Below are 13751 nucleotides of genomic sequence, written 5' to 3'. Positions count from 1 at the left end.
AATTTCGATGATCAATAAAATTCATTGGGGCTTGAAAATTTTCAATTATCAATCGCCTTTTGAATATGAAAATTTACAGCGGATGAGTGCGCTGAATTTTTTACCTAGCAATTTTAATGGTCTGTGATATTAATTAGGGAAAAAATGTTGGGCATGTTTAAAATACGTTGAAGCATTGAGACTTCACTAGACAACTTCGCGATGAGAAAGAGTCCCATCGGAGGTCGATGAATTCCCATATAATTCGTCCTTGAAGCCTACGTCCCTCCGGCATTCCAGACTGGCGAACGACTTGTTTCAGAAATAGACAGAAGATTAACCCTTTTGAGTTTCACCATCACCATCTCTTTCCTCCCTCCTGTATACTCCCTACCATCAGTCCGACTGTTTTATATGCATAGTCCAGCTTTACTACTCAACATTATGATGCACTTGGAATGAATTTTTTAATTACTCTGGTTATTCTTCACGCTAAACTTCATTGGAGTGAAGTTTAAATTACAGGTTCATATTTTGCAACTTTATATTTTATGTATTATAGGTCTCGGGGTTGGGATATGTTTTGCGGCCTGAGTAAGCGCCCCATCGAATAATTCCCCATTGGAGGGTTTTCTCAAATTTTTTTATAGATATATTTCCGACATTGAGGACGTCCATATGTGGGGATATTCAGTACTGATACCACTGGCGCTGGAAAATAATCGGATATTTTTTCGATAGATTCGTTGCTGAGCAACGAGTGTGTCAAATCCTGAGGATGACTATCGAAATATTGTTGCTGAACATCCGCAATGGCCGATTGCGCGATTGTGGCACGTGTGAGGTGGAAAAAAGTTTGAGAAAAAAAAAAAATGAATGAGGCAAAAAGAATCGATAAGACACCGTTTTCTCAATAAACTCCTATCACTGGAATAACCGTTAACCTTTAACTCGGATTACGATGGGAATTCTTCCAGTTCGTTTCTATTATCGTACCCGGTTGTCTTCTTTTACGGTTGAAGTGCAACGCGGACCCAACGTTCACTCGAGTGTGACCACAGTTTATTAAATTAATTCTTCAATTATCTCCTGATATAAAAAAGGGAAAGGAAATCGATCTCGAAATATCTCGAATGAGCATAAGTGTGAGAACGTAAGATGAAACTGAAGCGCCACCACGTCGTTGTGGGAAACTCAAACATTTCGAATGAATACGCGTGCGAAGTTAATTGTGTTCTTTTTTTAAATAATATATTTTTAATAAATTGTCAACAATTAAAAAAAAACGGCCATTTTGTGACAATGTTTATCATTTCGATCCGGAAATTTATTTATTTTTTATATATTTCCATCGAGCTAATATATTCATTCAAGTGATTAATATGTTTATTTAACTGATTTATCAATGAAGAATCCTCGAAAAATTAATTGTTACTTTGTAAATTTGGTAAAAAATTTGAATTGGTATTTTCCCGCAGTGCAGCTGTAGAATTGCTTCAGTTTTGCAAACGAGTGTAAATTATTAAACACCTTTTGTTCCGCGTTGAATTATATCATGAAGGGGTCAGAAATGAGTCATAAAGGAGGACGATGCTCGCAAAAATGAAAAATATAAGACCAGTTTGTAGACGGGAGAGGGAAAATTAGGTGCACACGATTCTATGTGGAGGTTTAGTCACGACTCTGGCCAAGATTCACACGCGTGACGCGGAAATGAGGTCGACAGTGTTTATAATGTTGATTATGAACCCTTGGAAATGTCGGGGGATTTAGTTGATGATGCCTTTTTGCGGAGGTGGATTATTTAAGGGGCTAATTCATTACCACACCGACGGATTCAATTAATTATTCATTGAGGAGATTCTACTGTTACCGAAGTGGATGCACAAAAAATTGACGCCCCACCAGAAATTATCAGGAGATTTAATTTCACGTACGCCAATCATAAACCATTTACCCATTAAACAGGGCAATGAGGATAATTTCAGGTAGTTGGGACGAGTGTGAGAAATCAAGTTACTCCGGACACTTGATGTAGACTAGATTTTTGCATATCCTGTCAAAAACTTGAACTGAGTCATAGTGCAGAGGCTAAAGTCATTCACATAGTGACATAATTTTTTGCGGAAACTAGTTACACCTAAATTTGAAACTCGTTACAAGACACCCGGCTCTCGTAAAACCCCAGTGGAACGTGATAACTGAATCGTTGGAAAGTTGCACTTCAAATTGCGAGTAAAAAAAATTCTTCAGCAATTCTTCATCGACGAATCATTTAATTCCCGAATATTCCGTTGATTCTCAATTTTTAGATAGATATAGAGGAATTTCGTATCACTTTGTCGTCGTTAGAATTTCAATTTTGTCGGAATTTGAAATTTTTTGAGATAGCCCACCGATACAAAAACGTCTTTCGCGCATTGTTATAAATCGAGGATTTTTTCAGCGATGTAAATTCAAGCCCTTGCATCCTCTACATTAGGTGCAAGCCCTTCATCTCTTCACCCACTCCTCCCTACCTCTGAATTCTCGATAAAGTTTCACGTTTTTGCCACCTCTGGGTGTTATTAATGACCTATACCCTACCATCCAAATTTATATAACCCCAACCCTTATTCTCGCCGTTGAAATTTCAGCTATCCCGCTTGGTTGAATCGTTTGTGCCTTCGTCAGACTGATAAGGTAACGATAAAATGGCCCTTTTCAGGAATAAAAAAGACTACAGACGAAGAAGAAAAAGAAAATGGACGGAATGCACCGGGTTTTTTACTGGTGAAGGAAGAACCAGGTGAAATTTATTGGACTCGGTGGAGCTGAGTTTAAAAATAAAATGGGGGAATACGAAGGTGGAAGAATTGTCGGGTGATGTTGGAGAGCGCGAAAAAAGGATGAAGTGGTGTTGGACTAGAAGGAGCCTCTTGGGGTTTTAATATTTTACACTCAATTATTCCATTTTCTTCATTATCGTATCGATATAAAAGGCGTACGATTTGGAACAATCCATCTAAATATCTCCCAACAAGGGCGGGTGACAGAAAATTTTTCGACATTTTTCAAGGTCAATCAAGTTGCAAGTAGCAAGTTGCAAGTAAACAGCTTTTTTTTCAAGTGCCAATCGCATTTTTTATTCCTATGAAACTTGTTCGCTTTGATGAGATGTTTTCAGATAGTTCATCATTCATGTCAATTCCTTCGATTTTACTCGAAAATGTGTGTGAGAAAGACTTACCTGCACCCGTTGTCGATGGCGCTCCTGCTTTCTCTGACGTCTCTCCAACTCTTCCTTCCGCTCGATCAACGACCTTATCTCTGGTGGTGACGTCAGGTCCTTTGGAACTGATGAGACACGGTCTGATGAGGATTCTGGATCGCCGTCGTCATCCTCGCTGTAGCTGTCCACAAGAATTTCTGAATCACTCTGAAGATGAGAAAAAAAAAAATAATGAAACATTTATGAGGAGTTCGGACGCACATTTAAATAGTTAAAGTGGAGGATTGTAGTTCCCATGAATTACTTTTTATCAATCAGATATGACGGATTGTTACCTGTTCTGGAGGTGAACTTGGTGCACTCGCGCTGGAAGTCTCGACTAAAGATACATATTCACTCATTCCAGTTTCACTCTTCTGAAGCTTCAGCACTGGTGTTTCAAGACCGCATAAGAATCCCTGGCCGAAGAACAGGATTTTGTGTATCCTCAGGCAAACCTGAACAACTTCCTGAAATAAATTTTCCCTGAATTAGATGAATGATCCACCACGTAATGGTGACAAGAAAATTAATGAAAAATTTCTCACCATGTCCTCTGATTTTAAAGCGTAAAAAGGCTCTTGTGGATTGGACATGAGAGGTGTGAAACCAGATAACGTGGAATCCTCTGGTAGTTTCACTAAATTGAGTTCTAAAAACAATTCAAATACCATCTATTTATAAAAGATTATAAAGATTCAATCGTGATTCATTTAATTATTTTTAGAACAGAAAAGTTTTTGTTTAAATTCAAATTTCAACTAATTCCAAATTGATAAAGTAATCGAAAAACGTACCATTCTCTCTGCCAGTAGCATCTCGAGACTGAATAACAATATTCCGGGGATAGGGTAACTTCTCCAGAAGATTGACCATCACAGCTAATCTACTCCATGCATCTCCAGGCGATCTGCGCATTTTTTATTAAAAAGAAAAATCGTAAAAATTAACCATAAACTATTCACACGTGAAAACCAGTAATTATCAATTACGAAACAAGATTGCCTGTATTCATAAAACCATTATCCAATAATGATTATAATCAATAAAACAAAGAGTCATCAGCATTTACTCGTCAAGTAATTGTCGACATGAAAATAACTGGTGAAAGGGTCAAGCGTGGACGGCAAAAAGCTCACATTAAACAATATCTTTAAATACACGTAGTTATTTCTTCTCCACATGCCACTACAGGTTTGTTTGAATCGAATTCGTCTCGGTGGCGAAGTCGTCCTTGCCAAGGCGACGCTTGACTCACGTAATTGTTAATCGTTAACGAGAAACAATAATTAACTTATGCCAAGCAGAATTGCTGGAGACGGTTGCGCAAACTCGTGCGATCCTTCTCTCCTCAATATATACTTATATATTTTTTCTCCGTTCCTTCCTTTTGCTTATTTTATGTCTACAATTATTCTCTCTACCAGTGCACTTCGGGTGGTGAGCCTTGGAAATCATTTAATGGTAGATGAACTGCATCTTTGAAAGGATCTTCGGAAGACGCTCATGCACTTCGTAAACTCCTTCGTGAAGGGTTTATTGTGATGCGTCTTGGTTTGATTGTTTAACTATTAATGATTATTTAAATGTTCCCAAATCGGCAATTAACGAATCGTGCCACCACCAATCGAATTCTCCTATCAGAATTATGATTTACGATATTCCTCAATTTTGGAAAGAAAGTTCCCCTTTTTTATTTTTTTATTAGCTGGACACTCAAGAAATTCTCTCATTAGGCTCACGAGATTTTGTTATCTGAATTACGGTTTCATCACTATCGCGATGAGAATTTTCCAAGCTGAAGGAGACAACAATGTCCTTGAGTACTTTTTTAATTATAGTCTTTTCGAATGATCATCCTTTTGTTTCAATTTTTTTTTCTGTACGTAGTCACGTAGACACAAAGCACGAGTACAAGCATCTAGCAAATACCCAGTGATGACCTTTGCGTCTGGCCTCGAGTTCTTTCGAAGAAATAGTTGACACCAAGAAGGCTAGATCATGAAAAAGGTACATTGCCCATGAACCCCAGCTTTCATCAGGATCAACTCATCATCTTGTTATTTCTTGTGCACAAGATGTTTAATCTAATAACTCGTCTCATCTGAAGGTCAATTGGTGGGGAGATAAGGCGGTTAGTGGATTTGAGGTGTGCTGAAGAGGACAGGATTTATCAGGAACTCTGCGTGACTTCCTCAGCGGCGTAATCTGTTGGCGAGAGTGCGCATCCTGTCGTTACCGACTGCGCTCATCTACTATTAACCTAGTACTCATGCCTCGGATACTTGAGAATAATGGGGAATTCCCTGATAACTTGGTTGCAAACAAACGAGAATTACGCGTTGACTCGGGAAATTCAAGGGAATTAGTTGTTGAAAGATTTGTTTTTTTTTTGGAGTGAGATAAAGGTACATTAACGTATATTTGCAGTGGTTTATTACTCCACTTTCTCGAGAGTGCACCGTAAATCAAAAGTTCCTGATGGAAGAAGCATTGGTGTATATAATATATAAACTCACCCCACACGATAATCCGTACAGGAAGGTGGTGGATTCCACACTGAACTATGACAAAGCATCCAGTCGCACCAAATCTGTAAATAACAAATGGCCTTAATCATTTGCAGAAATACTCAAAGGGGCATTATTCAAATTTAGCACTTAATAGCCTGGAGGAACTAATTTTCACAGTTTAAATGTACAACTCGTAGCCCGCACGGTTTATATCTTATCAGTGGCTGGACTACAGCAATATATATTGCACCATCGACCTTGTAAACTTCCTCACCAGTTGATATTAATGATCTTATGGACACGACCGAAGATCTATGTTACCCACCAAGAAAACTCTTTCTCTCACTTTTAGTCATTAAAGTCAGCCCATACACTTTCATTAAATCTTCTCGAGCGTGGATGCCTCACGTGGAAAGATGAATCTTGCTGTTGGAAAAGTGCCGTTAGCGAAAACTCGGAATAGCGATCGAAGATGGTGGAAAGATTCTCAATACATACGCCGATAGATTACAAAAAAGGTGACAAAAATAGAAAAGAAAAATTTAAAACGAAAAAAATATCGAGAATAGAGAAAAAATAAGAAGCATGTACGTGGAATCTTTTATCACTGAGAAATGCAAGATAGTTGGCTATCTACATTGACTAGTTGCCGAAGAAGATATCGATGGAGTTTAGTCGGAGGATCGACGATCGATCTCTCTCCCAACGTGAATAGTTTCTCCATGGTACCCCCAGTGGAATGAGTCGAGCCAAGTACAAGAATTAAATGAAAAATTCAATGAGGAATCTTCAGGTTGAATTCTTGAATGTATTGATGTCGATTAATGTTACCAGGAAGTGGACTCTTTCGTCATCGACACTGACCTTTATCGATGGAGCCCTTGCACGCATCGATGGGTGCATTAATTCCTGTGCACCGTACGAAACCACCAGTGCTACCACTACGCAAGTTGCATAATAAGTCGACGAAGAGATACTCGTGGTGTCTGGTACATTGACATTGACCAACCTCGTTTTCCAGCAGCGTGGGTGTAACCAGGTAAGCTTCATAAATTACTCAAGCTGAATTAAGATGCATCCCAACTTCACCATACACTCCAACCATCCCATTTATTTCATTTTCAACGATTTATTAACCATTCATTAATGAGCAACTTGCAAGCCCTGTTTTCCAATATATTTAAATCCATACGTTGGAGTTGAATATTCCAAGAAAAGTGCTAGCAAATAATAATTATTAATGGTGTCTTCAATACCTTGATTGCTGGAAGAAGAACCTGCATGTCATCGCCGACGACCAGTCTTGGTTGCACTTGGTTCTCCAGTTGTTCCTTCAAAAGACTAACACCGCGCTCCAGTATCAAATTAAACATCTGAAGTGATACCACCAAGGCACGCTCTTGCACTTCCGATCTGTACCCCTGCTCCATTTGTGAATCTGCAAGAAGTTTTACAGATTATTTCACTAATTGTCCATAAATTGTTGGCGATATTCTCAGGGGATTATCTCGGGGATTTCATCGGTAAACAGCGCCACTAGATGCGGCGTCCTTTCAACTTGTGGGGAAATACCAAACTTCAGGAACAACGTGAATACTGCGAATACTTGGTTGTAATACCCAAAGATTCTTAAAACTATCGGATATTTCTTCATTGTTTTATTGCGCAACAACTTGGGCCTCATGATTTTTGCTGGGTGTTTTGTACGGGTGTTATCCTGATTATTGATGTGTCCGAAAAAAGGAGGACAATTCATTATGAACTTTAATAATCATTCACAGAGGCAGTACATTTCAAGTGCTAAAGATAACCCGACGTGAGGGTAATAATTACACTGAACGTGATTCGAGATGGAGAACTTTCTCCCAATCCTTCCATTACTACTAATTAACGAAGAGAAGTTGTAGTTGATGATAACCATACTTTGCCTCTTCCCCTCGCCAAGTACCACACGGGCTAACGAAGTCTCTCGTCTGTCTGGTATAGTAGACGCCGATATTGACTCAATTACTAACCGGTGAAAACGAACGGAAATTCAATTACCGTCGACCATGTTATGACATCGTGGCTCCACTCTCGTTGCAATATCCCCACTTCTAACTAGTTCCTTTTCCCGCGATAAAATTATTTTACTCAAATTCATCACTCAGTAATATTCCCACAATGTTTCATTCCGATTCCGTTATTTTTACTCAAAATAAAAATTTCGTAGTCCCGATGAAATATTGCTACATCCATATAACAATAGCTCAACATGTCGACAATTAAATAATGCATCATGGGGGACATGTAATGTATTATTATAATTTTTTGCGTAATTTAATTCCAATTCCAAGTGTATATTTTCGATTGTGGAAATTTAAGCCGTGCATTAAGACGCGGGTTCGAATGCTCACTGAGAACATGATTAAATAATTCAATTCACCGATGAAACGTTATAATTTACCCCGAGGGAATAAAGATGGTGAAGAGGTGGTGATCCACTCCGATCGTACATGCCCTGGTGTTTGGAATGTTCAGAGGCACTCCATCGGATTTTTTTATTTTTTATTCTCCCTCTGTATCTATCAAACCGCCCACTGTCAATATTACCAACGGTCTAACCGATCGAACAGTGCTTATTAACCCGCCCGCTCCATTTGCTTAGGAACTCCTCGTGCTGAGCATGTGAGTAACATGAGAACCCTCGGTTACCCTCATATATTCACGATTGGAATGTCACTTTTAGGGCCCTCGGTAATATTCCATGTTGCAAAAAACAAGGAGCCAACAAGTGGATATTGTCTGCGGAGAATTCATCGAGTATTACGAATTCCCCTGTAATAAACTCTAATACACCAGCGGAATTTTATGAGATACTGATAGAAAATAAATCACAATCAAATTTATTTATTTCGCGGTATACTACACGCTCATTTCCGATTTCAGACAGATTTTTCATGCAGTTGTACCGAAAAATCTGTCTGCGATATGATTTTCAATGGCGGTTTTAATTGCATGTGATTAAAAATGTCATTGATTAAAGTCAATGTCCCATCCCTCGTGGCATTCTTCCTTCACCTCTAGGTAATGGTAATTTACTGGATTTATGATTTAACGCCCGTCCATCAAACCTCGAAAGACCGAGGCTACCGGACTTCAAACAGAGAATGGAGGCTGATGGAAAACATGTTTATGGTGTCTCAATGAAAAATTAATCAAATGATTCTGAAAACTCGATTTCCCTCGTCGGGAGAAAAAAAAAAGACCCAACTATACCGCGACATTCGAACGTCTTAAAAAAATATTTCCATTGATAACCAAATGGACAAGACGATAATCCCGCAAAAACTCGTTCCATGGAGGAGTTCCATATCTCATGAATCCCATCAAACACCAATTGAATAAATAGCTGAAAGTGCCAACAAATCCATATGATAACCATAAACGAGGCAGTGGACGTCACAAAAATGATTCCCCCGAGTGTAGATTATTGGAGGGCTTTTATTTAATCGTCATTTGATATAAAGAAATAAATAAAAGCACCAGGATGACTATCGAGTGGCTCTAATCATCACGAAGTGTAGAGGAAGGTTGGTACTCGTCCGGCAAATGAGTCACGAAGGGAACGATGCCCTCTTTCTCACTCCTTATTTCCTGTCTTCCTCCAGCTGTTAGAGGGATAGAAAATAAGGTAGATGGTAAGCCATCGGAGGCGAAGGACCTCGAAAGCCCGTGTTACTTTACTAGGTACTGTATCTACACTTGAGGCTCATTGTACGACCTTGACGAGGCCTTGCCGAGGTCGCCGACATGACGATGCCATGGCAGTACCCACCACCAGTACACATCTAGTCATGCCAATAGAAACCTCACAGCGTTTTGCAACCAACAGGAAAGTTGAAGAAAAAATACAAAACAAATGATAAAACATGAATGAAGGAAAAACGAACGGAAGAGAAAAAATTACACGTAATGACGATGATGATGATTGAGTCTGTGCTCTTCCTAACAAGGTTTTGCGTCGTTTATTTTATTCATTTGTTTCGGGTAATAAAAATTTATAGGAATAAACAAAAAAAAATGTGTATGTGCTTGAGCGTGTGGGACTGGGGATTTGAGTACTCGTGTGTCGCAAACAATTCCATTTCGAGTTTAATTATACACTTGGAGTTAATGCAATACGGCTGTGGGGTATAAAAGGGTAGGGTGGGGAGGACTCAGGATGAGGGAAGTTGGTGGAAAAAAGAAGTTTGGTGAGATGTGGTGGTAAAAGGAGAGGAGGACTTTTGCATCACGCCAAGGCATCAGGGGCACGCAAGCCTAGTCTTCTGCGTTCTTGCTTCTTCTTCTTTCATTTCATTTTATAGTTTTGTAGGGTTTTTTTTTACTTATTGGTGTTGTTGGTGCTCCTGCTGGGGCTGCTGGTGGTGTTGTGGGTCTTGTTTCTCGAATGCTCCGGTGAAAGAAGGGAAAAGGGTTCATGAGGCTTGGTATAATGATCCTTCGAATGATACTTCTGATATAATAATAATCACGAGTGATCTAACGATCTGATCAGCACGTCCTGATGGTTATCTCTGGCTTTTCATTGGTTCCACTTGATCCACTGGTGTCTGGCATCATCCAATCGGGTAGTCGAAGATTTGAAGTATCGACGCAGTTTAGAAACATCTTCTGCGATGGGCTTTCAAGTTCTTTTTACGAATTTCTTTCTTCTTCGCGAATTCGAGATGGAATTTCTCCGGTTGAATTGCTGAATGGTACCCGGTTGAAACCCATAAAATATCGCTCACTGATTACGGGGTGGAGATGCGTCTCAAGACGACCATAAAGTCAACTTCAGAAGCTGAAAATTCAACCTTCGTCATAACTCGTTTTTTTTTATTATTTATTATTTTCCTAGCGGTGTAGCTTATTTTGAGAGGGTATTAATTCGGCTCTCAGGGCTTCGTCCTTGTCCTCGGCCATTCCGAAACCTTCGAGAGATAAAAGTGAGACAAACGATCCACCGTATCGAAACCAACCAGCGATATAATCCAGCGTCTAGATATCCAATTTGTTTAAACCAGGAGAAATATCATATTAATGGAGTGATGAGCCATGGAAAATTCATGTACCGTTTGCAATAGAAAATTTGTACAAATTATATTTATTAGTCCCTTTCTCGATTTTATCGTTGCGTAATTCATGATGCACGCGGTGAATCGATAATCGATACTCACGTGCCGTACAGACTCCGTGCACGCCTCTCGGTGAAAATCCGAGTGAGGGGAAAAAGAGGGAAAAAAGGGGGTAAAAAAACTATTGGTGCAATGTGTGTACTTATCGCATCGACTTCTTCGCGCTAGGAGTTTTATCAGTTCTGAGGATCATGGAGATGTGCAACTACACCGGCTCTCTACAAGGACCAAGCCAACACCCACACCTTCTCTCCTTTATTTGGATATAAAATAGAGGTTCGCCATCCAGCCATCCTAATAATGATATTATTCAACGGGTTCTATAAGATTACCGGCAAAGGGATACGCCAATCATGGCGTCATGACCGTCCGATACGAATTATCAATTCATAATTGATTCCATCTGATCGAATTCCATCGAATTCCATCGATGTCGATTCATATCGATTCGCCATCGATTCATAATCGAGATAATTGTTCGTATACTTCATAATATATTATATTAATATATTATATAGACTCAGGAAAAATTAATGGCCGTAGAATCCGGATGATGGATCGGTCTCGTGAAGTTTTTAGAGTTGGGATGACGCAGATCGTTTCGGGTGAATTTAATTATGTGAAACACCAACAGTTTGACAATATCATGAATGGCCGAGTGTTAGAGCCATTGCTGCCAGCATAAGTTACACGCCAAACGATTCACCGATGAAATACTACCGTGTGATAATGTCCCTTCAAGTACAGATGGAATGTGTCGTTAATGCACCTTGAGTGTGAGCAAGTCGAGTTTAAAATCAAATTCTCGAGTGGTATGACGATTCACTGTTATTATTCGTCAGTGGCAACGACAATCTCCTGTTTCTGCTTGGGGAAGTTATATTTTAATGGTCGTAAAGACTCGAGTGTAACTTATCACTGGATATTCTGTTGATGAGGCATGCTCAGTCTTTTCATGCAAATGCACGAGTGTGATGTCTCATGATCTCTTCACGGAAATTCAAGAGCCCTTATCTGTCCATTGGTTTATGGGCATCAGGCTTCTGGTTTTGCAAAACCCGGTAGTGATAGACATTCGGGAAAATCGTTGATGCGAAAACTGGTAGAGCCATCATGGCTTGGTGAATTTATGGCGTAATATCTGGTCCCGTGATTATTACGTATAGTTCTTGTTGGTTGTTCTTGTGTCTTCAGGGCATCATCTGCCGGTAGTTCCGACGGTGGATATCCCGTGGGAATTGGAAGATTGTAGCTGGTTTGATGGGTCAATCAAGGGAGACTGTATTGACGATAAATTTTCGTCGAAATCGATGATGAGGAGATCAATGGAATGTATATAATAAATGCCCAATCACGATTTAAAAATGGATATTATCGATTCGATAATCCATTTATTCTTCAAAATCCGTCCTCTCCATTCGCATTTAATTCTTCCATTCTCGATTCGAAATAAGAATTTTCATTTTATAAATTTTATATATTCTACATTCAAGGGTAGGCACCTGCCGATTGAAAAGTTAGTTTTCTGAATTGGAGTGACGCATATTCTCGATTCACAAGTAAAATACACCGGAATCAATATTTTTTCGTGGAAATCCGGAGACTTCATTTATAGAACTAGCCTGTATGAGAAGTTGGCCGCTATTCGGAATGATAATAACTCGAAACCCGTCAGAATTCAAATGAAATCAATATCCAATATCGAGAACCGATGGGTCGTGCACCTGTGATTTCACCCATCGCAATATTTTTCCATTGATTTCTCTACCTCCAGACATTAAATTTCCACAACCCAATATTTTTTCCAACAATTTCCTCCATTATATTAAAAATTCCTATTAGACTAAATAGATATATCGGACTATATATTTTTCATTGGGAATATAGAGCTCGAAATATATCGGGTAATCCCTAAATGGCTTCACTAATTCAACCAATTATTTGGTGAATGCTCCAAGAACCGGCTGCTTCCTACCGATAATAGTGGTGCAATGAGGGAGAATTGAGATAGAAGAGTAAAAAAACAGAAGCCATTAAGAGCGATCTTTCAGCCATCTTTCAACCGTACATGAGTGAGCAAAAGACTTTGCTGGTGTTCATTCACCCGACCTTCACAAGGTCATGCCCAGGCATCAGTGCAGAGGAAAAAAAGCATTGAATTGACGTTCCACCGAGGAAAAGATGGCTAGTAGTCCTAGTGGAAAGAGCTTAAGCACAAACGGAACAGAGAAGTGGTAAGATAGAGTGATGGAAAGGGAATACCATAGGAATCTAATCAACGCCTGGCGTCATGCTCCAAAGAGTAGACATTACATGGCACCACTGGACATGACGCCCGACCAACAAGTAACTAGACTATGTAGATACCTTAGGTACAAACGATACACCATAAAAACCAGCAGAACACCTCGACAAATGTGAAAAGTGCAGATTTTTGTTGATTTTTTTAAATGATAAATCATTTCAATAACATCATTCTGGTTTATGGAAAATGTTTCAGGATTGCGTAGTGGATTACGTATATGTACCTCGGAAAACCCGTTCCTCAGACCGTCTCCAGGGACTCGGGACAATTTCAGTCAGGAAAAGGAGAAAAGGGGAGCACTTTATCTCTCTTTCACTCCCTGAACCTGAATCACTGTCTCCCACCTGAGGAGGCAGCATTACTGCTCCAACTGGTGAAACCGACAGAGTCAGAAATCCAGAAAATGAGAGAGACAGGGAGGATGTGTCGTCGGTGCGTGTCGTGCGTGCGAGTTAAAAATAACAGCATTCAAGTTATTTATAGGTATTCGTGGCAACGAACTAGCATGAAGCTCGGAGTGAGAAAATAGTGAAAATGTGGGA

The 13751-nt window shown here is 39.5% G+C and overlaps 1 protein-coding gene across 4 annotated transcripts in view; it reads right to left on the bottom strand.

Moving 5' to 3' along the window:
• The window catches only part of LOC105268393 (telomerase-binding protein EST1A), a 53700-nt gene that overhangs the window by 13887 nt on the left and 26062 nt on the right, over nt 1–13751 (bottom strand). For all 4 annotated transcript variants that reach the window (XM_011307923.1, XM_011307924.1, XM_011307926.1 and 1 more), the window contains 6 exons: nt 6999–7180; nt 5749–5822; nt 4027–4139; nt 3778–3881; nt 3526–3699; nt 3209–3397 (listed from right to left, as the gene is read on the bottom strand). In XM_011307923.1, the coding sequence (XP_011306225.1) occupies nt 3209–3397; nt 3526–3699; nt 3778–3881; nt 4027–4139; nt 5749–5822; nt 6999–7180 (836 nt within the window). The remainder of the gene's footprint in view (nt 1–3208; nt 3398–3525; nt 3700–3777; nt 3882–4026; nt 4140–5748; nt 5823–6998; nt 7181–13751) is intronic.

Source organism: Fopius arisanus, unplaced genomic scaffold (genome assembly GCF_000806365.1).
Source record: "Fopius arisanus strain USDA-PBARC FA_bdor unplaced genomic scaffold, ASM80636v1 scaffold00057, whole genome shotgun sequence".
Classification (NCBI taxonomy): Eukaryota; Metazoa; Arthropoda; class Insecta; order Hymenoptera; family Braconidae; genus Fopius; species Fopius arisanus.
The sequence above is the reverse complement of the archived record's forward strand: the minus strand, read 5'-3'. Positions and strand labels throughout refer to the sequence as shown.